Source organism: Monosiga brevicollis, genomic scaffold (assembly GCF_000002865.3).
Source record: "Monosiga brevicollis MX1 MONBRscaffold_3 genomic scaffold, whole genome shotgun sequence".
NCBI classification, from domain to species: domain Eukaryota; class Choanoflagellata; order Craspedida; family Salpingoecidae; genus Monosiga; species Monosiga brevicollis.
Window position 1 is genome coordinate 747,943 of NW_001865040.1, and position 23,241 is coordinate 771,183.

The 23,241-nt window shown below is 54.9% G+C and overlaps 9 protein-coding genes across 9 annotated transcripts; 4 read left to right on the forward strand and 5 right to left on the reverse strand.

Annotated features, from left to right (window-relative positions):
• Window positions 1-677: 677 nt before the first annotated feature.
• On the forward strand, window positions 678-920 carry MONBRDRAFT_14336 (uncharacterized protein; the record flags this gene model as incomplete). Its single annotated transcript, XM_001742957.1, has 1 exon — window positions 678-920. A coding segment is annotated over one exon (243 nt), but the record flags the coding sequence as incomplete, so codon positions are not given.
• Window positions 921-1,388: 468 nt separating this feature from the next.
• Window positions 1,389-3,307, reverse strand: MONBRDRAFT_34909 (uncharacterized protein; the record flags this gene model as incomplete). Its single annotated transcript, XM_001743278.1, has 4 exons — window positions 3,243-3,307; window positions 2,852-2,980; window positions 1,657-2,758; window positions 1,389-1,522 (listed from the first exon to the last, which is right to left on the reverse strand). The coding sequence occupies exons 1-4, from the start codon at window positions 3,273-3,275 to the stop codon at window positions 1,389-1,391; spliced, it is 1,398 nt and encodes a 465-aa protein (XP_001743330.1). The 5' UTR covers window positions 3,276-3,307.
• Window positions 3,308-4,164: 857 nt separating this feature from the next.
• On the reverse strand, window positions 4,165-7,569 carry MONBRDRAFT_5687 (uncharacterized protein; the record flags this gene model as incomplete). Its single annotated transcript, XM_001743279.1, has 7 exons — window positions 4,165-4,366; window positions 4,462-5,258; window positions 5,360-5,648; window positions 6,079-6,189; window positions 6,274-6,417; window positions 6,504-6,553; window positions 6,859-7,569. 7 exons carry the CDS (start codon window positions 7,567-7,569, stop codon window positions 4,165-4,167), a joined length of 2,304 nt encoding a protein of 767 aa, XP_001743331.1.
• A 686-nt stretch (window positions 7,570-8,255) lies between these two features.
• Window positions 8,256-9,309, forward strand: MONBRDRAFT_35848 (uncharacterized protein; the record flags this gene model as incomplete). The annotated part of the gene is made up of 3 exons (XM_001742958.1): window positions 8,256-8,326; window positions 8,477-8,796; window positions 8,956-9,309. The coding sequence occupies 3 exons, from the start codon at window positions 8,256-8,258 to the stop codon at window positions 9,183-9,185; spliced, it is 621 nt and encodes a 206-aa protein (XP_001743010.1). The 3' UTR covers window positions 9,186-9,309.
• Window positions 9,310-9,428: 119 nt separating this feature from the next.
• Window positions 9,429-12,363, reverse strand: MONBRDRAFT_35849 (uncharacterized protein). Its single transcript, XM_001743280.1, has 8 exons — window positions 11,983-12,363; window positions 11,507-11,813; window positions 11,304-11,375; window positions 10,888-11,211; window positions 10,414-10,692; window positions 10,162-10,296; window positions 9,928-10,035; window positions 9,429-9,833 (listed from the first exon to the last, which is right to left on the reverse strand). Exons 1-8 carry the CDS (start codon window positions 12,279-12,281, stop codon window positions 9,666-9,668), a joined length of 1,692 nt encoding a protein of 563 aa, XP_001743332.1. The 5' UTR covers window positions 12,282-12,363; the 3' UTR covers window positions 9,429-9,665.
• Window positions 12,364-12,832: 469 nt separating this feature from the next.
• MONBRDRAFT_22818 (uncharacterized protein) lies at window positions 12,833-13,731 on the forward strand (the record flags this gene model as incomplete). Its single annotated transcript, XM_001742959.1, has 3 exons — window positions 12,833-12,883; window positions 12,963-13,061; window positions 13,228-13,731. 3 exons carry the CDS (start codon window positions 12,833-12,835, stop codon window positions 13,729-13,731), a joined length of 654 nt encoding a protein of 217 aa, XP_001743011.1.
• Window positions 13,732-14,012: 281 nt separating this feature from the next.
• MONBRDRAFT_35850 (uncharacterized protein) lies at window positions 14,013-15,969 on the reverse strand. The gene is made up of 3 exons (XM_001743281.1): window positions 15,881-15,969; window positions 15,496-15,610; window positions 14,013-15,181 (listed from the first exon to the last, which is right to left on the reverse strand). The coding sequence occupies exons 1-3, from the start codon at window positions 15,934-15,936 to the stop codon at window positions 14,297-14,299; spliced, it is 1,056 nt and encodes a 351-aa protein (XP_001743333.1). The 5' UTR covers window positions 15,937-15,969; the 3' UTR covers window positions 14,013-14,296.
• A 257-nt stretch (window positions 15,970-16,226) lies between these two features.
• Window positions 16,227-16,613, forward strand: MONBRDRAFT_5692 (uncharacterized protein; the record flags this gene model as incomplete). The annotated part of the gene is made up of 1 exon (XM_001742960.1): window positions 16,227-16,613. The coding sequence occupies one exon, from the start codon at window positions 16,227-16,229 to the stop codon at window positions 16,611-16,613; it is 387 nt and encodes a 128-aa protein (XP_001743012.1).
• Window positions 16,614-16,958: 345 nt separating this feature from the next.
• Window positions 16,959-23,145, reverse strand: MONBRDRAFT_34910 (uncharacterized protein; the record flags this gene model as incomplete). The annotated part of the gene is made up of 13 exons (XM_001743282.1): window positions 16,959-17,138; window positions 17,376-17,503; window positions 17,588-17,761; window positions 17,858-18,006; window positions 18,109-18,189; window positions 18,273-18,341; window positions 18,470-18,549; window positions 18,644-18,722; window positions 18,810-18,874; window positions 19,017-19,224; window positions 19,353-19,433; window positions 19,618-19,705; window positions 23,117-23,145. 13 exons carry the CDS (start codon window positions 23,143-23,145, stop codon window positions 17,032-17,034), a joined length of 1,338 nt encoding a protein of 445 aa, XP_001743334.1. The 3' UTR covers window positions 16,959-17,031.
• Window positions 23,146-23,241: the final 96 nt, after the last annotated feature.

The window sequence follows — 23,241 nt, forward strand, 5'->3', positions numbered from 1 at the left end:
GAATTGGCTTGCAAGCGATACTTTTGTGTATCGTTTCATCTGGGTTTTTCCTGTCTGTTTGATAGTCACTTTTCTATTTCGACGAACAGCAAGCATGGCTGGTGTAAGTCTTCACGCCACACGTCCTTCCCCCTCTCGTCTTGGCTGGCACCCCCGCGCGCAAGGGCAGCGCAGCGGCCGTCCGAGCTGGGCTGGCGGGCACGTTCCTTCCAATCACTCCTGATTCATTCTCATGTTTGAAAATTTGTTGCTTCCTTGCATGTGCATATATTCTCCTGCCCCGCGTTTTCTGGCCATTACCTTGCGTTCCGGGCCCATCCTGGCGACGAACAATATTATGTCAAACCCGCATGGTGGCACTTTTGTGTCCTCTGTGCCTGGTTTCTGGTTCCTTTGTGGTGTCACGTCCGGCCCTGTAGGGTGCTAAGAAGAAGGTGCGTATCGACGACGGCTATCTTTCTTCGCCAACGTCAATGGCCACCCTTTGAGAAGGGTACTGTGCGTCAGATTCGTTTGCAGTTTCAACCCTCAGAAACTAGCACATGATTCTGGCGCACAATGTCAAGGGACTGCTGCATGTCCTCAGCCTCGAGATACTTGGCCGCAGGCCACATACATGATGCGCTCCCTTACATCGTACCCTTTGCTGCTTCTTTTTCACGTCGTCTTTAATATAGTGGTCCAAGGGCAAGTCCCGTGACAAACTCAACAACGCCCCTCTGCTCAACAAGGAGCAGCAGGATCGTCTGTTGAAGGAGATCCCCGTCTCCCGTCTCATCACTCCTTCCACCGTCTCGGATCGTCTCAAGATCAAGGCCTCCCTTGCGCGCCGCGCCATTGCTGACTTGATCAAGAAGGATCTGATCAAGCCCGTCGTCATGCACCACGGCCAGATCATCTGCACCCGTAACACGCAATAAGCTCTCGGGTCGGACAGCCTCGCAGGTTTCCTACTTCCCACCTTTTTCTCCAAACGCAAAAATTGAGCTACATTGCTGTGCAGTGCGCGCGTGTCAATTGGTCCTTGCACGATGTCGTTCATGTGGTGTGCAGACTTGGGCGTATGCCTTCGATGTCCTTGATGATTGTGCTTTGAGGTGTACGAAGAAAAGGGTCAAGTCAAGACATGCATGGTCGGATTTAAACTGTTAAATTGGCCAAAACACTCGACAAGGTCATTTGGCATTCATGGAATACAGAGAGGGAGAAGATGGGGATGGCAGAGTGGAGCGCACGATCACTGCCCCTTGACTGATGGCGAAATGCTCAACAGGAACAACAGAGAAGAAGGTCTCCTCAGGTGGAGGCTAGTTGTAGAGGGGGGTTATGACGCGGCAATCATCAACCAATACATGTACGATTGTAGCCAGTTGAGAGGGCAGGCAGGATTAATGGATCTTCTTGCCGATGGCCTCGATCTCAAAGCCCATTTGCCGGAGCGCAGCGTGGTCCAAGATGTTACGACCATCAAAGAGGAAGGCGGGCTTGGGCATCGTAGCATATACCTTGGCAAAGTCGTAAGCTAAGGGTTTCATTCAGACGGACGTGCAATAGATCAGAGCGGTGAGGACAAAACAATCACGCCCGACAAGGACACAAAAAGCAAGGCCTGGGCAGTTCAACCCAACAAGGCAGTACACAGGCATGGCAACATACTCTTGAACTCGTCCCACTCGGTGAGGACGGCAACGGCATGAGCTCCGTCCATGGCCTCGTAAGGGTCCGAATGCACCGTCACAAGGCGGTCCACGCGGTCCTCCTGACCTTGTGACACGCTCTTGAGGTCCAGGTCAATTTGCTCGGCCTTGACCTTGGGATCATAGATGGCGAGCTGGGCCCCCTCATCCATGAGATGTTGGCAGACATAGATGGCAGCGCTCTCGCGCGTGTCACCGGTGTTCTTCTTGAATGCAAAACCAAGGATGCAGATTTTCTTGCTGCTGACCGTGTTGAACAAGGCCTTGATGATGCGAGTGGAGAAGCGACGCTCCTGCCAGTCGTTGAGGATGACAACCTGGCGCCAGTAATCAGCAACCTCATGGAGGTTGAGCGAGTCGGCCAAGTAGACCAAGTTCAAAATGTCCTTCTGAAAACAGCTGCCACCAAAGCCGACCGACGCCTGCAGAAACTTGGCACCCAACCGTGAGTCCTTGCCAATGGCCCGAGCGACCTCTGACACATCGGCCTCGGTGGCCTCGCAAATGGCGCTCATGGCGTTGATGCTGGAGATGCGCTGTGCCAAAAAGGCATTGGCCGCCAACTTGGAGAGCTCCGATGACCAGGTGTTCGTGGTAATGATGCGGTCCTTGGGCACCCAGTGCTCGTAGACAGCGCTGAGCGCTTGAATGGCCTTTTGGCCCTCGGGGGTTGTCGAGCCACCAATCAGGACACGATCCGGGGACATGAGGTCGCTGATGGCGGTGCCCTCGGCCAAAAACTCAGGGTTGGAGAGAATCTCAAACGTGATGCCAGGCTTGCAGTTGGCGCGAAGAATGCGGTCGAGGGTTTCAGCAGTGCGGGCAGGCACCGTCGACTTTTCAATCACAATCTTGGGGCCCTCGGAGTGCTCAGCAATGGCGCGGGCGCACGACTCGATATACTTGACGTCGGCGGCCGAGCCCTTGCCAAGACCGTAAAGCTTGGTGGGCGTGTTGACGGACACGAAAATGAGGTCTGCTGCCTTGATAGCACCAGCCACGTCGGTGCTGAAGAAAAGGTTCTTGCCACGGCATTGCTGCACCACTTCATCGAGCCCAGGCTGCGCCGAGCGAGGCCATGCATGATACGTTGCGGTGAGGGGAGAAGAGGCGAACAAGAGTCAAAAGAGGTGAGCCACAGCAGGTTGACAAACCTCGTAGATGGGCAACTCATCCGAATTCCAAGCGGCGATGCGCTTTTGGTTGATATCGACGACGGTGACCTTGACTTGGTCACCACCCTTGAGGGCAATGACAGAGCACGTGGGGCCACCGACATAGCCCTATCAAGATGTGAAAGGAAAAGAAAGAGAGTGTGTGTGTGTGTGTGAGAGAGAGAGAGAGGGTGAAACCAACTCAGTGAGATCAACGATAGCGAGCGAGAAAATCCCTTGCCGGAACAACCCAAGTGACAACGTGGCAGTGCAAAAAGGCCACTGCTTCGTTTTTTATAACTTTCCACTCAACGCAACTCAAAAACGCAGAGCTCAGCATGAAGAAGCCGCGCTGAACAACAACAAGACCGAGGCTTCCTTCAAGACTTACGGCACCAATGCAGCAGATGTTGGTGGGAGCCATGGTTGACGATATGCAAGGAGCTACGTTGGACCAACTGAGGAGGAAAGGGCCCAACCACACCACGTCAGTTGATCACGAGAGCAGGTCAAGCAAGGGGGGCAAGTGCACACCAGCCTCTCTTTACCACACCAGAAGGGAAAAATAAAATAAGACAACAACACCCAGCCGCTATGCGCTCTCAAAGGCCGCAGGCACAGTCCTGAACAGCGGTCAGCAGCCAAAGCCCAAGCCAGCTGGCAGTGCAACGCGGTCTCTTCATCCAAACCTCGCCTCAACCGTCTTGTTCTTTCTTTCTTTTCTCTCTCTCACTCTCTCTTGACCTTTGTCTCTCTGGACCAGTCACGTACCTCTACAGACAAAGAGAGCAAATTGAACCTCAAAAACTCACACACAAGACACACAAAGGGACAACACAAAGTCATCACACCAACAACACCTGGTAGTTATCAGTCAAAGTGTGAACTTTGGCGGACACCTATCATTCCACAGCAAATGTGAAGGCAAAATGCCAACCATGCATGGCGCGGACAGAGGTCGCACCGCGACCAGCTGATTCAACGCCTCGGTTCAGGCCTGAGAGCGAGGTCTTGCTTGCGAGGAATGTGGTGCGACCAATGAATGTATGCGCTGCACGATCCCTCGCAACCACGGCAGCAGGCGAAAGAGAATGACGCCTTCTTCAAGTGCATGACATGCAATAGGACCTATTCGATAAGGGCAGGGCAGGGCCGTCCGGCACTCGGCTTGGGTCAATTGGTCGCTTACGAGGGTTTGTTTCTTTATTAGAGGTCAGCAAGCTGGGCCGGGCAAATCGGGGTTCTGCACTGCTAGAGCAGTCTCCTACATCACTCTCAAACGACAGGGGCTCACCCACCAAGCCCAAATGCAATTATAACGCCAGACCATTAAGGATGCTGGGCAGCGTGTCGTTGGGATGGGGAGGCACTTTGTCTGCCACGACCAAGGCCAAGAGTCTCTCGAGCAAAGTCCGACAGGCTGCAGCCGGCTGGGCCAGCACCAATCCAATGTGCTGTCGCTCCCGCGCTCGCATGGGCTTGATGCCAATTGCCTGCGCTTCCTGTTCCAGAGCCCTGAAATGCACCCAAAACGCACCCACAGCAATTTGGTTCGTGAGCGGCGTGCGGGAACCGAGCACAAATGGAGCGATGAAGTGTGAAACCCATACCGAAGCATGTGTCGCAAGCTTTGGATGGAGCACGCTTGTAAAGCCGTGTGTCGGATGTCCATGGCCACTAAACAGGGCGTGGGCGCGCCGCTCAACACCAAGGGGGCCAATCGCTGGATGGCCACTTCCAGCATCGGGGCCTGGCCCGGATCCGGGAGGGCCCAGCGAAGTTGCACCGGCCCCAAGATGCCACGCTCTCGCAGGCGGGTCAAGACACGGTCCGAGGCCGCCACCACAGTGGCGGGTCCCGGCTCAAGACAGCCCAGCCCAGTGGTCTGACCCAACAAGCGCCCAGTACGCGCGAGCGTTTGGTTTGGCAAGAGCAGAGCAGCCGTCTCATAGCGAGGTAAATCCTTAACCTCAAACTCGGGCCGCACAATCGCGCCCGTTTCCAGCAGTTGACGCCACAGACGCTCAATGGGTGCGGCAGCCGCCTGTGCGTGCTCCAATGTTGGCCGATTGGGGCATTCAGCAAACCTGTCCAAGAGATCCGGCAACTCGTTGGCCAGCCGTCGCTCATGTGGACCTCGCAACTTGGCGTCGGCGTGCCACACTGGCCCATAGTCGCAAGCTGCCCCGACGATGCGCTCCAGGTGTGCCCGCACACAGGTGTCGGGCAAGAGAATGCGCACGTTGTCAATCGCCGTGGACTGTAAAGTCGTCAAACACCAAGCAACTGGTCGTGGCCCGGGTCGATCCTGGGCCTGTTGCACGGCGTGCTGTACAATGCCGGCCGCCAACGAATGGAGCTGACGTTTCAGCGTGCCCGCCGTTAGTTGCCAGACAGGGGCCAGCATCTGGTCACGAGAGGAAGGCCAGCAAGGATCCGTGAGTTTTTAAATCGCATGACAGTGAGAGGAATATGGGGGTGCACAGCCAAGGCAACAAGACAGCGTACCGAGCCCAGGTCGGGATCAGCGCGCAGGGCGGGCCAGCTTCGCAAAGACGCCGTCTCCTCTGCCAAGCTGCTCAATAGGGGCAGCTGCAGGGTGTGTGCGACTTGCAAGTCCGCCTGGCTGGGCACGGTGGAGAACACGTAGCCTGGTCGCCCGGCAATACGGTTCTGTAACCGCTTCAAAATATGACCGTCATATAGCACCAACTGAGACAAAGGTAGATTGTGCGCGACAAAGTATCCAATTGACTCTGGGCAAAGAACGTGGCAGCGCAGCTGTGCTTGGCTCTCGCTGCAGCGGCAGGTCGCCATCACGTCAGCCAGCAGTGTCTACGATAGTCACGCGGTTGAAAGAACCATGAGAGGCGTGGCTTGTGCACAGCTTGCCTCCCACTCGCCCGTCAAGGGCGGTGCAGAGGACGGCTCTCAAGAACAGAGAGAACAACAAGGAACAGCAATTAAACAAGGAGGGCAGGGACATCAACCCACGGAATACATTTCGCTGCTCCACGCTTCTGACACAACCAGCAAGAGCTCAGCCGCTGGATAGCGCTGCAACAACTCAAGCGCCGGCACCATGCTGCACTCGACTGCACGCGTATCCAGCACCCCCCTACATCAGCCGGGACAGATATCATTCAGGACTGATCTGTGCTTTCAGTAGAACGGACGAATTGTCGCCTCGTGCTGACTTTGAGCAACCATCCCCCATCAAGTCGTACCATTGGCGTGTTTTGATTCCAAAATCAGCCGAAAGAAGTTGTACGATCATGTGTGGCTCAGCCGTCACTTGAGACCAATTGGCACGCAGCCCCTCGAGCTGATCGGCATTCCTATGTGGGAGATCAGGTCATGGAGATGAAGGGCCCTAAGAGTGCATGTTGTACCCTGACGGCCAGTGCACGTGGGGTTCATACCAGGCTAAACGCTCGTCGTGAGCACGACGACGCCGGTGGCGCATGGCGCGGTAGAACAACTTGATGCACCAGGTGGTGGAAATGACGGCAATGGCGGCCGCTTGGCGGCGAAGCCGCTCTCGTTGCAGGTATTTCAAAAAGGATCTGACAAGACCAGAGAAGACACGCCACATGCAGGTTCAGAGGTGAGAGACCATCCATGTGATTGATGAAGCTGGCAGAAACGGTACCTGGCGGCCTTTTGCATCACAAGGGCAGCTTGTGTCTCAGCATCTGAGCCCTGATAGCAGGCGGGCGCATGAGGATGAGCACGCACGCGAACAAGGGCGCGCTCACCCACCACACACAGACGCGCAGCTCAAGGCTCAAGGTCATGCTTTGCTGTCAGGAAAACGTACGCCCAAGCGCCGCCTCAACGTGATGAAAGGGGCATAGGTGGCCGGATTGTCGCAGTACAGCAAAGTGGATTCCGGGCGCAAAAGTAGGCCACTCTGCACCACCACCAGCGAGACCCAGCAGAAGCGTCATTGCAGAATCAGATGAGACTGAGCCGGTTTGCCCCATCGCCGCAGAGTCACGCCCTACCTTGACAATTTCCACTACTTTTTCGCGATTCAAGAGAACATATGATAGACTGAACAGCTGACAAAAAGCATCTGCCATGGAGACGCAGGCATCCACCCGCGCGACGGGCAGGAGCGTCCACTCTCGCCACTGCCGATAACTATGATTGAGGAGTATGCGTGCAGCAGTATCCGGTGTGATGCGCAAGGGCTTGGCATGAAGTTCCAAACACCACGCATGCTGCTCCTCGCGGTAGCTGCCACCGCGACTCGGAGGTAAGGGGGCTGCGGTAGCAGGGGGTGGTGTAGTGCTGGCCCCCCGCCATCGACATGTGGGAGGGCTTGGGCTTTTGTGATGATCAGTTTTGGTTTTATTTTTTCGAAGCGCTACCTGAGATTGATTGAGCGCTGCATCAGATGGCTCTGGGCTCGTCGCCTGGCGGGCGGCCAGAGTGCGGCGGCTCGAAGGAAGGGAACCTGGCATCGATGGGAGTCGAGCGTGTGGGCTGGGGCTGGTATTAGCGCCGAACTCTTCGGCGATGTATTGGCGGTTGGGCCATGGATCCTGAAGGCGCTTTTCGTGCCATTTCTGCAGGTGGCGCTGACCCGGAGAGCATTCGGGTGCAAAGCGCGGCGGTGGCGAGTCAGGGTCGCGCTTGCGCGGGAGATTATAGGCTTGCACCAACCGGTCGATCCGGACCAGACGCTTTCGGTCGGTGCTGGCTGCAGCCATCCTAAATCCCTTCCCCACTTTTGACCCTGAACCCTACGAAACACGTTCAGACTGGACAGGGTGCGATGCCAGCCGGACACCGGCACACGGGCACCTCCTCTCGTCCAAACCCCTCGTCAAACCATAAACAAAATAGAGGCAAAAAAAAGTTGTCCGGAGAGTGTGTGTGTGTTGCCATTGACGACTTGATCCCGCCGGTCAAAATAATCTGACATTCCGGTTTACGGACCTGTTGGATTTTACAGTTGCTTTCTACTGTTGCCTCGATGGTGGTTTTTTTTTTTTGGAGGAGGCGGAAGACATGTGGTAGCGCCATAGCCTTGATTTTTCCTGTCTCTCTCTCTCTCTCTCTCTCTCTCTCTCTCTCTCTCTCTCTCTCTCTCTCTCTCTCTCTCTCTCTCTCTCTCTCACTCCCTGTCGCCCAATCCGATTTGCAAAACGGTCCCATCTCTGAATTTCGCAGCTTTTATGTTGTGGTGCGGCCTGGTTTCGGTTAAATGCAGATGATATCGGAGTTATTGACGTGGCTCTAACCTAATCCACTCAAGTTGACGTTGTTCCAACTGGCGTTATTGCTGTTCTTTAGTGGCCCCTGAACGGATGGATTTGCCGACACGATCACCATTTTATTTTCTTTTGGCTGGGGCAGCGGTGAAGTTTTCCTCGCTGATACTTTGACCGAAAACATGACGTCCATGAAGGGATTGGCCTTGGTGGCGCTTGCCCTCGCCTGCCTGGCCTGTGCCAATGCCCAGCGGTACGATCATTCCGGCTGTTCTGCATGGTGAAGCATCCTGGTAAAGGAGGAGCGATCGGCGATCTCACCAGGCCCGTGTTTCGTTGGTGCGTTTGTTTGTTCTTGTCTGTCATGTTGCATATGCTGGATCCCTTTGCCACTGGGTCTTAGCTGCGATATGCCGCAGGAGTTTGAGGCTCGGGTCGTGCGCTTTGACCCCGATCGCCGTTACTACCACAACCACACCTCCCAGTACCGTAGCTACGGCGCGTACGCCTATGATGGTGTTGAACTGCGCATCTGGCGCCGCGAGGACATCACTGTTGGTGACTCGGCCACTGATCGTGTGGAGGTGCTGGAGCTGTACAAGAGCCAAAAGGCCTACGTGACCAACCTCACCACTGGCAAGTGCACCAGCTACAACATTAACTTCCCCTTCCGCCACCACGACATCAACCCCAACGCACGTTTTGTCGGCTACGAGACCCTTGGTAAGTACCTGCTGTTGGCGCGCGCGCACACACACGCACACACACACACACACACACACACACACACACACACACACACACACACATGCACATGCGCACACGGCAGAACATCTCAATCTCACGTGGCTCCCCCGCTCTTTTGCACACCTCGCTTGTCAGGCAACTCGGAAGACTCAATCACCCTCAGCCAGTGGGTTGCGGTGAACCAAACCTACCACGGTGAACCCGGGGCTCATGTCTACCAGACCTTCACCCAAGAGTGCGTCCCCGTGCGCGACGACGTCATGGTGCCTGACTCAGGCTTCCACTATGAGGAGTTTACCGATGTCACCCTCGGCGTCCAGGACCCCAACATCTGGATCCCTCCTGCCGACTGCCACTCGGCTTAAGCATCTTGCCAACACCAACTGTGTCTCGCTGCCACCATCAAGACCCAGAGCCGATAATTGCTTTTCTTGACCAGTGACATGCAAGTGTTTCAAAGCCCTGCTTTCAATTGCACATTGGCAGATGCCTTCGTTCTTCACTGATCTCATGTTTACACACGAATGCGCCGCGCCGGTATCCCTGAGATCGAGCTCAATACGTAGCCTAGTTGTACTTGCGTACAGCTCGCCAAGAAAAAAGTCGTTCAAGGAAACAAGCTTCGATTTTAACGCGTCTGGCGCCACGGGCGCACATGCCATCACCATCTCGAGCAGAAACACGACATGACACTATTACAACAGGCAAAGAAGAGGGAAAGGCGCAGGCACAAGAGGGCGGTTGACTCGAGCATTCAACACATAACCCATCTCATCAGAGCTGGATTCTTTCCACCACTGGATGGCTCGGCTCGGGAAAAAAAAAGAAAAGCAGAGGCTTTCACTTTAAGCAACGCTCACAGCCTTGATGCCTGACTGCTTGGACATCAGTTTGTTCTGGCGGTTCGTCTCAGCTTTGAAGGCTTCCTTAGTGGCCTTTTTGGCTTGGCGGCGCAACCGTTTCTCCTCCTTGAGATTTTGCTTTCGCGCCCGCTTATCCTCGGCCGATTCGTGCTAAAGAGAACATCGCACCACAACGTGAGTTTCCTCTGACCCAACCTGCTGGTTGGAGATTCATGCCCAAATCGCTGCTGCGCAGTCACTGCACCTTGTCGCGCGCCACACCCCGATTTTCAAAGTAGTCACCCTCAGCTTCCTCATCATACATCTCCTCCGGCTCCTCCTCGGCTGCGCCTGGACGAGCAAATGCCTCAAGCTATAGTTGGGATTGTCACATGTTCCGAGTCGATGAGCAAGCGCACAGTGCATACGATTCCATTGCTAATTGCGCAATGGCGCAATGCGAGCGGTGGTGCATTGCCATCGGGGTCACATCACGAACCGGCAAGCCTGTTTTGGGATGAAGCTGGATGGGGCGCGGGCGTGACCGGCGCTTCTCGTCAATGACGGTTGGATGATTATAGAGCGTACTGCGCGTGGACAAGATGGACTCGCAGTCCCACTCCTTGTTACGAGGCTGTAACCAATGAGCCAGACACCCACAGACATCAAGGTCGGTCAAGAAAGTTGAGCAGAAAAGGCTACCCCAGTGTCCACGCAAGACGTTCTCGGCACCCCCACGGGCTGAACAAACCTTAAACGCTACGCTGTCCAGAACCATTGTCTCTTCCTCTTCGTCCTCCTCGGCAGCCTCGTCTGCATCGTTGCGTTCCAAGATATCCTCGGCGGGTGCTTTAGGCTCCTCCTCGTTGATGCCGGCAACGGCCTGAGCCAAGGGCAGCTGATACTGGCGCTGGGTGTTCAAAAACTGGTCCAAGACTCGATCAAACTGTTCGATATCTTGAGTGCCCACAACATCGCTGTCCTCATAGGCGTGGTCCTCGTCCAATGCACCCAGTTGTGAATCGTCATACTAACAGCATCCCCAAACGCGTAGACAATGAACCGCGGCACGGTGACGGCAAGTACAAGCAGCACGTTAGAATGTGGCGACGAAAAAAAAAAAAGTCAATCAATCAAAAAATAAAGGAACAAAAAGTCGACGGCAAGTGGGCGTAAAAGATAGCCAAAGTAAGAGGAAGGAAAAGAGAGCATGCGTGGCTCTTACCGCGGCGTACATAGCCTCAAAATGCTCGTTGTGAATCACTTGGTGCTCGGAGCGCGGCAAGATGGAAGATGTCATGGAGTACTCGGTGAAGCGTGATTGCGCTACGCTGACCTCCTCGATATCACGATCGTCCGAGCCGTGGCCCATGGACCCCATGGACGAATTATCGTCCCCTTGACGCGCCGCGCTCAAGCCTGCAGGTCCAGAGACGCTCCCGTGACCGATGGCGCGCCAGCGATCCTCCTCATCTGCCAGCGTGAGCGTTGCCGCACTGCCCGCGTCGCTGTCCTCGTCCTCGTCGTAGTCGTCACCGGATTGCTGTGCCTGCATTCAATCCAGCACAAGATGATGCCACGCAGCACGCAATTAGAACTGATGGCAGAGTGGGGCAGAAACACGGTGCAAGCAGCACAAACCTGGAGGACAAAATCATCATCTAAGATGTTGTTTGGGTCTTCAAAGTCCAATGCATCATCCAATGCGGCCACCTGGCACACGTGTATAGAACAGCGATTGCCGCGAAGAAGCGGAGGGGGCGCGGTGAGTCCAAGCTACAAGGAAGTTTGGCAGGATTCCAAGAGTGGTTCGTGCGATCCTGGGGGCGGAGATCTGGACGTACGATGTCAGGATCAAGGTCAAAGCGGGGATCAAAGCTCAAATCAGCAGCGCGGTCGAAAACTTGCGGTGGCGGGGCGTTTTTATCGGGCTGAGGGGCAGCACGGCGAGCCGCAACCTCGTCCAGAATGTCCGCCGGATCGACGCCGCGCTCCCGCAGAATTGTTTTCAGGGTGCGTGGATCTGCTGCCACAACTTCCGTCTCGCCACCCCCCTGCCCGGTCTCGCGCAAATGCTGCATGTAGTCGTAGTCGTCATCGTAGTAGATGCCCAGCTGTGCTAGGTCAACGCGCCGACGATCCTCTTCAGACCTGCAAAGTGACAAAGACAAATTTTAACAAGCCAGCCACCAACGAGCCACCGCACAGCACAGGACCAAGCATGGTGGATTCAAGAATCTCTTCGGCAAAACACGAAGCGAGCGTACAGCTACACTCAGAAGAACGTTGGCACGAGAGCAAAGACAACAAAAGCACGTACATGGCGACGCGCTCGGCGGCGGCGGCGGCTTGCCCGGAGGCGGCAGCGGCCTCGCTCATTTTGGGAAGATCATGGCTGACGTCAGCGCCGCTCTGACGGATCATGTCCACGGCCGCATAGTAACGCTCCTCACCGCCATCGACTTCGCGGCGCTGCACGTTCCGCGGAACGACGGGCTGCAGGACGTAGTCTGAGCTATCATTGTCAGCCAGGGCCGGGTCGCGGTGGCTCCGGTGCACGACTTGATAGGTGAAGGTGCCCGCGTCATTGCGCTTGACAAAGGGCTTCTTCTTGCCCATTTTTGAGGTGAACCAAAGCAGACGCTCTGCCGATGCGAACGAACGTTATAAGCTAAAGCGCAGCGTCAACCCCCCGTCTGAGCGCGACCGTTTGGATGGCGGCTTCACAAAGTGCACACCACCCACCACGTTGACGCTGTTCAAGTGTTGCGCTGCCTCCCAAACACCCTGCGCGCGTGGGTATCTGACAATTTTATCTGTGACCATCGTCACACTTTATTCCATGACGATTGTCATCTTTTCTCTCTCTCTCGCTCTCTCGCTCTCTCGCTCTCTCTCCTTGCAATCTCCTGGTCTCCTTGTCTCGCGACAGTCTCCAAATTGTGCGATCTTGAGCGCGGTCTGGTCGGCTGGCACACAACAGAACAGAAGCGCGATTCCTTTGACTTGTTGTTGTTGTCGCTGCTGGGAACCAGGGCGACCAGGGGTTGGAGCGCGCTTGTGCTTGTGCTTGGACCTGTGGACCCATCAGACTGCGACCGCTGTCCCTGACTTCGGCGAGGCCACCAATTTTCCTTCTTTTTTTTTTCGGAGGAAAAAAACACAGTAACATGGATCGTGACGGTCTGGTCGTGCTGGGCGATGTGGCCAACCACTATGAGGTTTGCATCGTTCAGCCGACAACGGATTCCAAGCCTGATCAGAACTCATATGGCCCCTTTCCTGGCTCTGCTATTGTAGGTGGATGCCATGCCGCACAAGCGCATGCTGGCGTTTGTCAATCACTTTGTTACCTCGACCGCCAGCTTTTTGAATCATTTCTCAGTTGCATGTGAGAAGGTATCATCAAGTTTCAAACGGCCGCTCGCTTCGTGCTCCGAATCCCTCGCCCTTGTGTCTGAATGTCCAACCGTCCGTGTGCTTCCTGGTGCCAGAAGTCCTTGGGCAACGGGTCCAGTGGGTATACATGCTTCTGATAAACCGATCTGCTTGCACCGTGTCTCAGAAACTTCACACTGTCTCAGACCGACTTGCCAAGCTGGAGGTGACCGTGGCACTGCTGGAGAACAAGTTACAGTCTATCGAAGGCCTGGATGGCGTCACAGGTGAACAATATGTCTCCACCACACAGACGCCTGCTGCGCCGGCTGCATCTGCACCAAGTGCCTCGGCTGCTCCGGCACCAACAGAAAGCAACAACGCCCCGGTTGCCCCGGCACCAGACGCTGCACCAAACGCTGCCCCGGCCGCACCCGAAGCTGAACCCGAGACCCCGCGCATGACTAACCGAGATGATCCACGGTACAAAAAGTACTTCAAGATGATGGACATGGGCGTGCCACTACCTGCAGTGCAGACCAAGTTTGCCCTGGAGACTGGGGCTGATCCCTCAATCCTGGAAAACCCAGACGCTCCCGTGGGAAACGCGGGTGGTGCCGACGACGACTCGGCCAGCGAAGCATCCGACTTTTCGGACAACGAGGATGAGGCAGATGACTTTTCTGATTAGGCAGTACCGAGCAAATCGCAAGCGTTGTGGCCTGTGTTTGAACCGCCCGTCCGGATTATCCCTGATTTGTGTACTTTCGGAAGCGTTGTCCTCTTCTGTTCTTTAGGTTGGCGTCTTGACTGGGTCGAAAAGGGTGGCCGTGCACCGCAATGTAGTTGACCAAGGAGCTTCAGGTTTTTCGTGGATTGATGGTGATCAACTCGCACCGAATGTGTTGCATTCATGAGTTTGAGGTGGCGTGTAAATTAAATGTGAAATGTGTGCACATAAAACCCTCCAAGCAAGTTTGATGTGTCAATTTTACAAACACAAAACGAGAAAAAAAAAAAGAAGGCTCTCAGAACCTATTGGTCAGCAAAAAGACAAGCTGTCCACGCTTAACTGCTTTGCAGCCATAACATTGATTTGATGTTTAAAAAAAAAAAAAAAAAGAAAAGAGGGCGAGACTCACTCGCTACATGAATGAACAGAAGATAAGATAACAGTGCATGACACACGAGCGCACAGCGCTCAAAGACGAAGAGGACACAACATGGGAGTGGTCCACACGAAAAGGAAGGCGCGATTAGAACTCCATGTCTTCCATGGCAACAACGCGATAGTCAAGAACATCGAGACGAGTGGCTAGAATCTGCTGTCGCAATGAGGCTCGCAATGACGCGAGTTTGCTCGCGCAAAGAGAGCGTTGTGTTTCAGACAAAATGGCTTCTGAGGTCGTAGAAGTTGACAGGTCAGTACCAGATCGAGGCGGTGCTCCAAGTGATGCTCGTGCCGCGGGCGGGTCCTCACGCAAACTGGAGCGGCTGCTCTTGCTCGGCAAAATAGCGTTGCTTTCAGACGAAAGAGTGCGCTTAGCACCATCTCGGTGGTGGGGATCAGATTCGCTTGGTGGAGGTGGATAGGCTCGTGCAGGTGGGCCACGGGTATGGGCCGAGGAGTGTTGATCGTGTCGCGAGCCAGGGTTGCCGCGGGGCGGCGGTGGGGCCTCAGGACGAAGATGATGCTCAGGGCGATGTGGCCTGTGATCTGATGCGCGTCGAGAGCGATAATCAGAAGAGGGTGGTGGTGGGCCACGATGGCCTACAGGGGCACCGCTAGGGCCATGAGACCAATCTGCCCGCATGCGCGGCTCCGTCCGGTTGCGAAAGTGGTCTCGCTCAGGATGAAAATCTGGTCGGCGCTCAGGATGCATGCCGTGTGCCGGACGGTGATGCGGATGCGGATGCGGATGCGAATGCTGTGGAGGGTGTGTAGACACGCTTGGGTGGGGTGGTCCACCTCGCGGAGGCAGGGCATGACCAGACTCCCGAAAGTGGGTGCGAGGCGCAGCGTGTTGATGTTCAGGGCGAGTGGAACCACGATGCTCAGAACGAGGATGGCCGGGCATGGATCGATCATGTCGTGGTCGGTCTCGTTCCGCTGTTGAAGACACTGCATTCACGCGTCCATCCTATGTGCCATCAACGACACAAAACACAGCCATGAGATTCTCGATCGTATCGTCATTGCATGATGGAGAAAGAAATCATGAATGTGTATTAAAAATAAACAGAGTGTTCGCCGAGTGGGTTGAGCATCGACTCGTGGAAGTACTGATGAGGCGAGTCGCCGCGACCAAACTCGACTTTTGTTCTTGGCGTACTGATGAACTTGCAGCGGGTAGAAAAAGGCCCAACGCAAGTCTTCGAACAGCCTTAAGGAAAAGGTGTGTCTTTTGTTTTGACGGGATTGGTGTGATGTTCAAAAACGCGTGAAGTCACATACCGTAGCGGTCCAGCCTGGAGGTGGCTCCCATCGCGACTCTTTAGTTTTCACATTGAAAAAATAAGTTTTTCCGTTGCTTGCCACATGCGACTGCCAATGCTGACCTGATGGCACCCTGTTACAAAGATGAGATATTGCATGCTATGCACAGGCGTACCCGAGCAGATCTGTGGTTGATAAGTGTTGGGCGTGGCGTGCCTCAGGTCAAAGTGAAGAAAATAAGGTATTCATCAAAAGCAACCAAGTTGGCTGCTCAGTCCAAGCGCAGATGGTTGTTCATCAGCGGCCGCCACGCCCAATCACTTGACCATAAAAGTGTGTGCAACGCACGAGCAAGCAAATGTTGGAAGAGAAAAGAGGGTGGCAAGAAGGAAAAAAAACCTACCGAGCATTGGTGTCATCCCCTCCGCCGCCGCTCACGCGACCTTGGGAGGCGCTCATACTGCGCACCAGTCAAGACCAGCCATTGAAAGGTCCGGCAAGACGAAAATGCCTGAAAAACCAACAGCATGGCACAACTTGAACGTCGCCCATGCGTGAACGTGGTGAAAAGGTGCACTGGAATCCCCAACACGTCCACACCATGTGTTATATCGCGTGCAACCTGCTACCACCTCTGTGACCTGCTTTCGCTTGGTAGCACCGAACCATGTGTATTGTCAGACAAATCACGCTCGATTTTCTTTTTCCTTTTTTTTCTCTTCTCTCCCTCTGACTCATTCGCCAGAGCCATGCTGCGTGCCGTCCTCGCTGCGACCGCTCGCGGGGCGATGACGACAGCCGCCCCGCTGGTCGCTCGTACACCTAGCCTTGCACAGCCTGCCGTGCGCTGTTTCTCTGCCCTGCAAGCCAGCACTCCACGTGCTGCTCAGGGCTTTCCGGGCACTGTGGCACGTTTGCCGGGACTTGCACCAAGCCCAAGCACGACGGTCGCTTCGGCAAGCACCCCGGCTTCCGGACTGCAGCAAGTGCGAACCATCACCTATGGCCGCGAATATCAACCGAGCAACCTGAAACGCAAGCGCAAGCACGGGTTCTTGCGCCGTCTCCGCTACAAGGGTGGTCGGAAAGTCCTGCTTCGGCGCTTGCAGAAGGGCCGCAAGGTCCTGTCCCACTAAACTACCCAACGCGCGATGGTCTGCCGACGCGTTGCTATCTCAGTCACTGCGCGCGGACTCATGCTGAAGCTACACGAACGTTTTCTTACCAAGACACCCTCGCCTCCATCCGCCGATCCAAAGGCCGGCCCGCCTTCACTGGTGTTATTTTGTTTCTTTCCTATTTGTGTGTGTGTGTGTGTGTGTGTGTGCGTGTGTTGGTGGGCGTGCATGTTGTCGTCAACCGTGTCGACCGCCGTGTAGTTGTGAACCTTGCTTGTCTTGCGTTGCCCAAACGCTGCTCTAGGCTGGCTTGTTCTGCTGCAAACACACGGCTATTTTGGATGTGGTCCCAACAGTTGCTTTGATTTTCTTGAATTTTTTTTTTCACCTTTGGCCTTGCATTGTGGCCCACAACCGGCCCATGATGTTAGCTGTTTTACTCCGTGTCCATGGCTGCCGTTGGCATGCGCAGTCGCAGGCGCAGCGGTATGGGCGATGTTGGATCGGTCACGTTGACGATTTGTCCGTCTACCAAGCCCAACTCTGCAATGACGTTACAACAACATGACAAATGGCAAAGCTTAAGAGTGATGCTACCCAGCCATGCATCCAGTCGCGATAATCGTGTTTTATGTGCCGTGGCCTGGGCAAGCCTTGTTCTCCTCGTGTGGGCCCGTTGCTTTCAGCTTTCCCTCGACCATCTTACCAAACAATACCGGGCTGTGCCCGCCATTGTTCGGATTTTACCCCAACACAAAAAAATCGAGTCGTGCAACGTACCCTGCAACGTCTTGTCCAGATTGGGCCGGGTTGCCTCTTCCAATGCAGGCGGCCGAGTCATGTAGAGGGTTTTGTTCTTTTCACCCATCGAGGTGGTCAAGCCCGGTCCACGAAATTGAAAGTCGGCTCTGTCCACGAGTTTAACGCAAGGTGGCATGACTGAGAACAGGGGGGCAAACGGGAAGACCGCCACACCGCCTTGAACAACGAACCTCGTGGTCAACTCATCCAGCAACATGGTCAACGTTTGATGGGGCTCCACGTTAATGTTGCGTGGGGCACGACTGCAGGCCAGGCATTCCGGCTTGCGCTCGTACTCAAATGTGTGGGTGTAAACGCCATAGGTGTCGTTGAACACCACATAGTTGTTCAAGGTTGGAGCACAGCTATTGTCAAAACCGTCCGGTGCCCGTTGCATCCGCTATGGGTGAGTGGGGAGTCTGACAGTCCGTGGGCATCGGAGCGCAATGGTCTGTGCTTACCTTGACGCCAGCTTGAACGCTTCATTGGCACAGGCTGCAGCAATGACCGCGCTGGTAGAAGCGACATTGGGGATGATGCGCTTGACTACACCCTGCGTCAAACTGTAGTTGACACCAGTGATCCCAAACTGACCGGCACGCTCTGCTGCCTACAAAGTCCATCTACGCATGAGCCGAACCAAAAAGCAAACAAATCTTTTTTGCCTGAGCGTAAACAGCGGCGAGCGCCAGCCTGTAGCAAGATTCGCGACCTTATCGTGTAGCCAACGAATGTGCTCTGGGTCATCACCATCCAACTTATCGTTGGGCCGCTCCTTGGGCCATTGCACAATCTAAAGAGAGAGGGTCGTCAGTACCCGCCAGAGCTGTCAGACCAGGGGTGGCTCTGAAACTCAAAAGGACGGGCCGAACTCACCTTGGCATACTCGATGCAGTGCTCTGGCAAGCGTGGGGTGTTGGCAATCGTGCACATGGGAAAGTTGACCTGCAAGGCAAGCAGATATCAGAGGCTGAGCAATGCATCTTCACCGGTCCCCAAAACGGAGCACGGGCCTAAATTTGAGGCATGCGGAGACCAGCGAGCCTTTTCAAACAACTGGTATGCCCACCTACCTGCGGGGGGAAAAGATCCAGCATGCATTCCACGCAAGCTGTTTTGCCTGGAATAATGACACGGGCATTGCCCTTGAAGCCTGAGAGCTCCATTTACGACCCAGCGTGACATGAGGGCTGAACAGTAGGAGCACGCATCCTTTCACCAACTGGGCGCGTATGCCGGCCACGTACCCTCGGTGCCGCCATCGATCAACGGAATGATGGTATGCTCGAGGAGCTGACCTTCGTCGTCATACTGGAGCAAGCTCAACTACATGGCGACAGAGTGAGGAGGGGGCACCGCGAGCTTGAGGATGCTCGAGGAAAAAAGACTGTGCAAAGGTCCTGGCACACGCACCAGCATATTGTTGATCCAGCGCCGTGCAGCCACCGAATCAAGACCGCAGACCACCAGCTGAAACTCTAAAACAGACACGCAACGAGAAGGTGGGCAGGAAGCAGAAAGGTTTGAGGTCGGACGGGGCGCCCGCACGAAAGAGGGGGTACAAAACGTGGGTTCAAATACAAGCTACGCGGTCCTTTTGCTTGAGACGACCAAACGCACGTCGATAAAAGTCAGGGTCATGGTCTTCAATGCGATTAAAGTGAGGTGTCACTTGGCAGCCGGGAATGCGCCGGTTGATAAACTCGGCGGCCACGGTCGCTTTGTCACGACCCACGTCCTTGGGACGGAAGAGGAACTGGCGGTTCAGGTTGGACACATCAATGGTGTCCATGTCAATGACGTCGATGCGGCGAAACCCGCACAGTGCCTGATATGCGTCAGGAAAATCAGCAAAATCGTGAGTTCACAACTTGGCATCAAAGCCAGAGACGGAATTGCCGGACCAGCAACGAGGGTTGCCGGGGGCAAAATAGATGGGGTGGCGGGACAACGCACCAAGTCTTTGAGAAGCTCACAGCCCAGGCCACCTGCACCAATCACCAGGACTCGGCAGTCGTTCATCAAAAAGTCACGTAGCTGTCGATGCAGACAAGCGCATATGAGAATAGCGCCTGTCCGCAGACCAGAGGCTGCATGCGAGAGCACATGCAAGGGCAGCCGGGCACAGGGGAACTAAAATTCACAATGGATAACAGAGGGGCAAGCAAGCAAGCAAGTAGAAACAACCCGGCAATGCAAGCGGGTTGAGGTCTTTTCGTACTTCTGGGATGGGCTCAAACCCCGGCACAGCCAAGGGTCCCGTGCGCGTCAAGAGACGATCGTTGTGCTGCCAACGAGCGGGCGAATCCCTACCAAGATGAGGCAGCGACATGAGTGACCCTGTCCGGTACCAGCCACGTCACTTCCTTTCAGCCCCAACATCTCGCCCAAATCCATCGCAACCTACGCCATGGTGCGTGGTCAGTAGACAGACAACGGCCTGTGAGAAGCACTGGTCAAGGTGTCAGTGTGTTCAGCAAAACAAAAAAAGCCAACATCATGTACAACTTCTTTGCTTTCTTCGGTTTGTTGTGTTCTCGCTTTCTTTTTGTGACGAACAAGAAACTCTGATGGATGATGGTGTTGTTCCAGGTGCATGTCGCACAAAAAAAGGCCTTTGGAAGGTGTTGGCCGATACAGACGCAGAGGCAAGGGGAGAGGATCGAGTCAATTCGCTTATGTGTCCTTGAATATGGTTTGGTTATTCGTCGTCTCCTTCGTTTGAAAAGGAGTAGAGTCAGAAGCAATAGCATTAATCTGCGCTGGGGCAAGCCCGGCAAACAGCTCGAGTTGAATGCATCCCCGCAGTTCTTGAGTTAAAAGTACAAGAGGTCGAGATCTGTCAGGCGGGAACCAAGCTCGCGCTGCTCCCAGTCAGCCAACTGCTTGAGAAAGCCGTGATTTGGGCGCACACCCTGCCTCTTGTCCTTGACCAGAGCAGCAGCCTCTCGGAGGGATTTACGCTTGGTGCGGATGAGGTAAGCCAACACACAAGCCGTGGAGCGAGACACTCCCATAGTGCAATGCACCAAGCAGCGTCCGCCTTGTGCCTTAACCTCGTCTGTTGAAGTCGGGATAGTTTCAAAAGGACATGAAAGAGCAAATTGGGAATGAGTGGGCGCATGAGCCTTAGATGTAGATCAGACGAGCGAGCGACAGAGACCAAGATCGCAACTGCAAAAAGCCTTTCTGGACTGGCGGGCAAGGTGGAGAGGGACAAACCGAGAAAGTGGCACATGGGATTCCAAAAACTTTGCAGGCTCTCCGACTTTTCATCCGCCACGCGCACATTAAAGTAGCGGATCCCACGATCGGCAAATGCATTGGGGTGTTCTTTGCTGCAATTGACAATGTGCGTCAAGCCCATATCATGCACCACGGACCAGTCCAAGGCGTGATGCTTGTTGCCCAAAAACAGAAAGGCTGGCCAGATTTCTGAAGGAAATGTGCGAAGGGATGGCCCGATAGTGGGCTTGGAAGGTCGCTCTGTGGCCAGGTTTCAAATCAACCGCCGGGCATTGAGAAGATGGCCTGTGCACCCACCCACACACACACACACACACACACACACACACACACACACACACACACACACACACACACACACACACACACACACACGGATCACAAGGCCAAACCAACCGGTTTCTATCATCCAGGGGTAGCGAGCACGCAGAGCATCAAAGCCACCAACCAGGACGCCCTAAGCAACATAAATCGGCGGGTGGGAGGTAGGTTTAGAGAAATATGCAGGCAAATCATGTGCTGCCAAAATACACTCATCGCCAGACGGTGACGTACCACGTTGTCACACTGCAATTGGATCAGATAGCTGCTCAAGTGCATGGCCGGTCCTGCAAAGTAAATCAACCATGCCCACCTCTGTGAGACAAGCTCATTACCAACAAACCTTGAACAACAGGAAAGGGTCTAGAGAAAGGCGCACAGCCCAACCTTGTGCCGCGCCATCATCGTCATACACCACCACAAAGTCATGGGATAGGGCCGGTACGCTAGACAGAGATTGAGAAAAAATAAATAAAATAAAATAAAATAAAAAAAGTAGGGAAGAGGTCAGTTGTTCCTCCTCATTGCGCCACCTAGGACCCTTGCCACCGTGTACCTGAGTGGGGATTGTTGATTGGCATCAAAGTGCACGGCCCCCTGAATGCGGGCTTGCTCAAAGGCGGTACGACGCCGCACATCAATAACGAGCATGTAGTCCGAGTTGTGCACAAAGGGTGCAATGATCCCAGCATTGAAAGAATTGTAAAAGTCACTAAGTCCAACGCGACCTGGGGAGAGGCCAACCACCCAGGCGGACGAGGCATGAGCAACATGTAGGGGTGCGCCCATGCAGGTCAGAAGAGAGAGGCCGCCACCAACCGCTGGATAGGAACGTGACCGAGGACCAGATGGAGTCGGAACGGGCGCGGTCATTGGGGTTGTTGATCCCCAAATGAGGTGGAGACAAGAGGCTGGGGCGACTAGAGCCAGCCGCGCCTTGAGGCGCGGCTAGATTGTGGTGCTGGGAGCTCTCATGGAGACCGGCATCCTCTTTGAGGCGAAGGAGGGCGGGATTGGCCAAGGTACGAACAACAGACTTGCGCGGTGCCTTTGGAATGCTGGAAGCATCGTGCAGCTGCTCGGTGCGCATGCGTGTCCACTCAGCATCGACATCATGGCGCGGACCCGCGTCAACGCGGGCCTCGCGCTCTTCGAGCCGATTGCGCTCGTAAAGAGTGCGCTGTGCATAAAATCCGACGAGCACGGAAGGGTCGTTCTCCAGCTCTGTATCGGGCGCGGGAGTGGGCGAAATCACAGGTTTCAAGGCGGGAAACGGCTCGATCGGCAGTGCATCTTTGCTTTCCACGTGACTTTTGCCACCATCTGATGCAGACTGTGCAGGAACCGTCGAATCGTTGGCCGGCTCGGGGACTTGCTCAGCTTGAGCCCCTGCGGTCACAGCGACGCTTGATGCACACCCCATGACACCAAGTAAATTCACCCCTGTGTGACTCGGGATCACCCAGAGTTGAGTGCACCCGCACGCTCCATTACCGGTACAGGACAGGCTGTGCCGGTGCACCAAGGCGCAATAGGCCTGAACAAGGCGCACCAGGCGTCAACAAGGACGAGTAGGAGCTTGAGGGTCACCGCCACTTTTGAGCCAAGGGCGAGAAAAATCGTTTTGTCAGCATGCGCTTTTGGTTTGGTTGGCAACGAGCTTGTTCCCAGTCTCGTCCAGTCTCCCATGGTCTCGTCGGAGACTTATCGATTTGTGACGTGAGCTACATTTTGACCCCAAACGTTTGAGTGTGATGACTTGCATGCGGCGTCCATGAGAAACCGATCGCGAGGGTGTGAGCAAAGCGCCAACAGCTCATAAACTGACATTTGGTAACACAAGAACGGTGAGCGCAAACCAAGCGAAATTTTCGTCCCTCTTTTGTCTTTCGCTCGCTCGCAAAGGGCAGCGCTGACATCTCGAGCGCAAGGGGTGCGTGGTGTGCGAGCCATGGATGGCGGCGGTTGAAGATCCGGGGCTTGCCACTGTGCATCGTTGATCGCCTTTGGAGTTGTTTCCACAGGGTGGCATCGGCTTCCCAGACCATTGTGTGAAAACCTCGTTTGGGAGGGGACGACGTCACCCGAAAGGGCGGCGGCCTTGCTCGGCCATTCACTTGAGCACACTGAACTGCCATCATGAAGCAACTCACTCACCTGATGCCTTGCCCTCGACCGCCATTTTGGACTGTGGTCGTGCATTATCTGGCGCCCCCGCTTTCTCCTCAATAGGTGGATCATCAGACACACCTCTTGTCCTGTGTCGGCATCCCGCTCT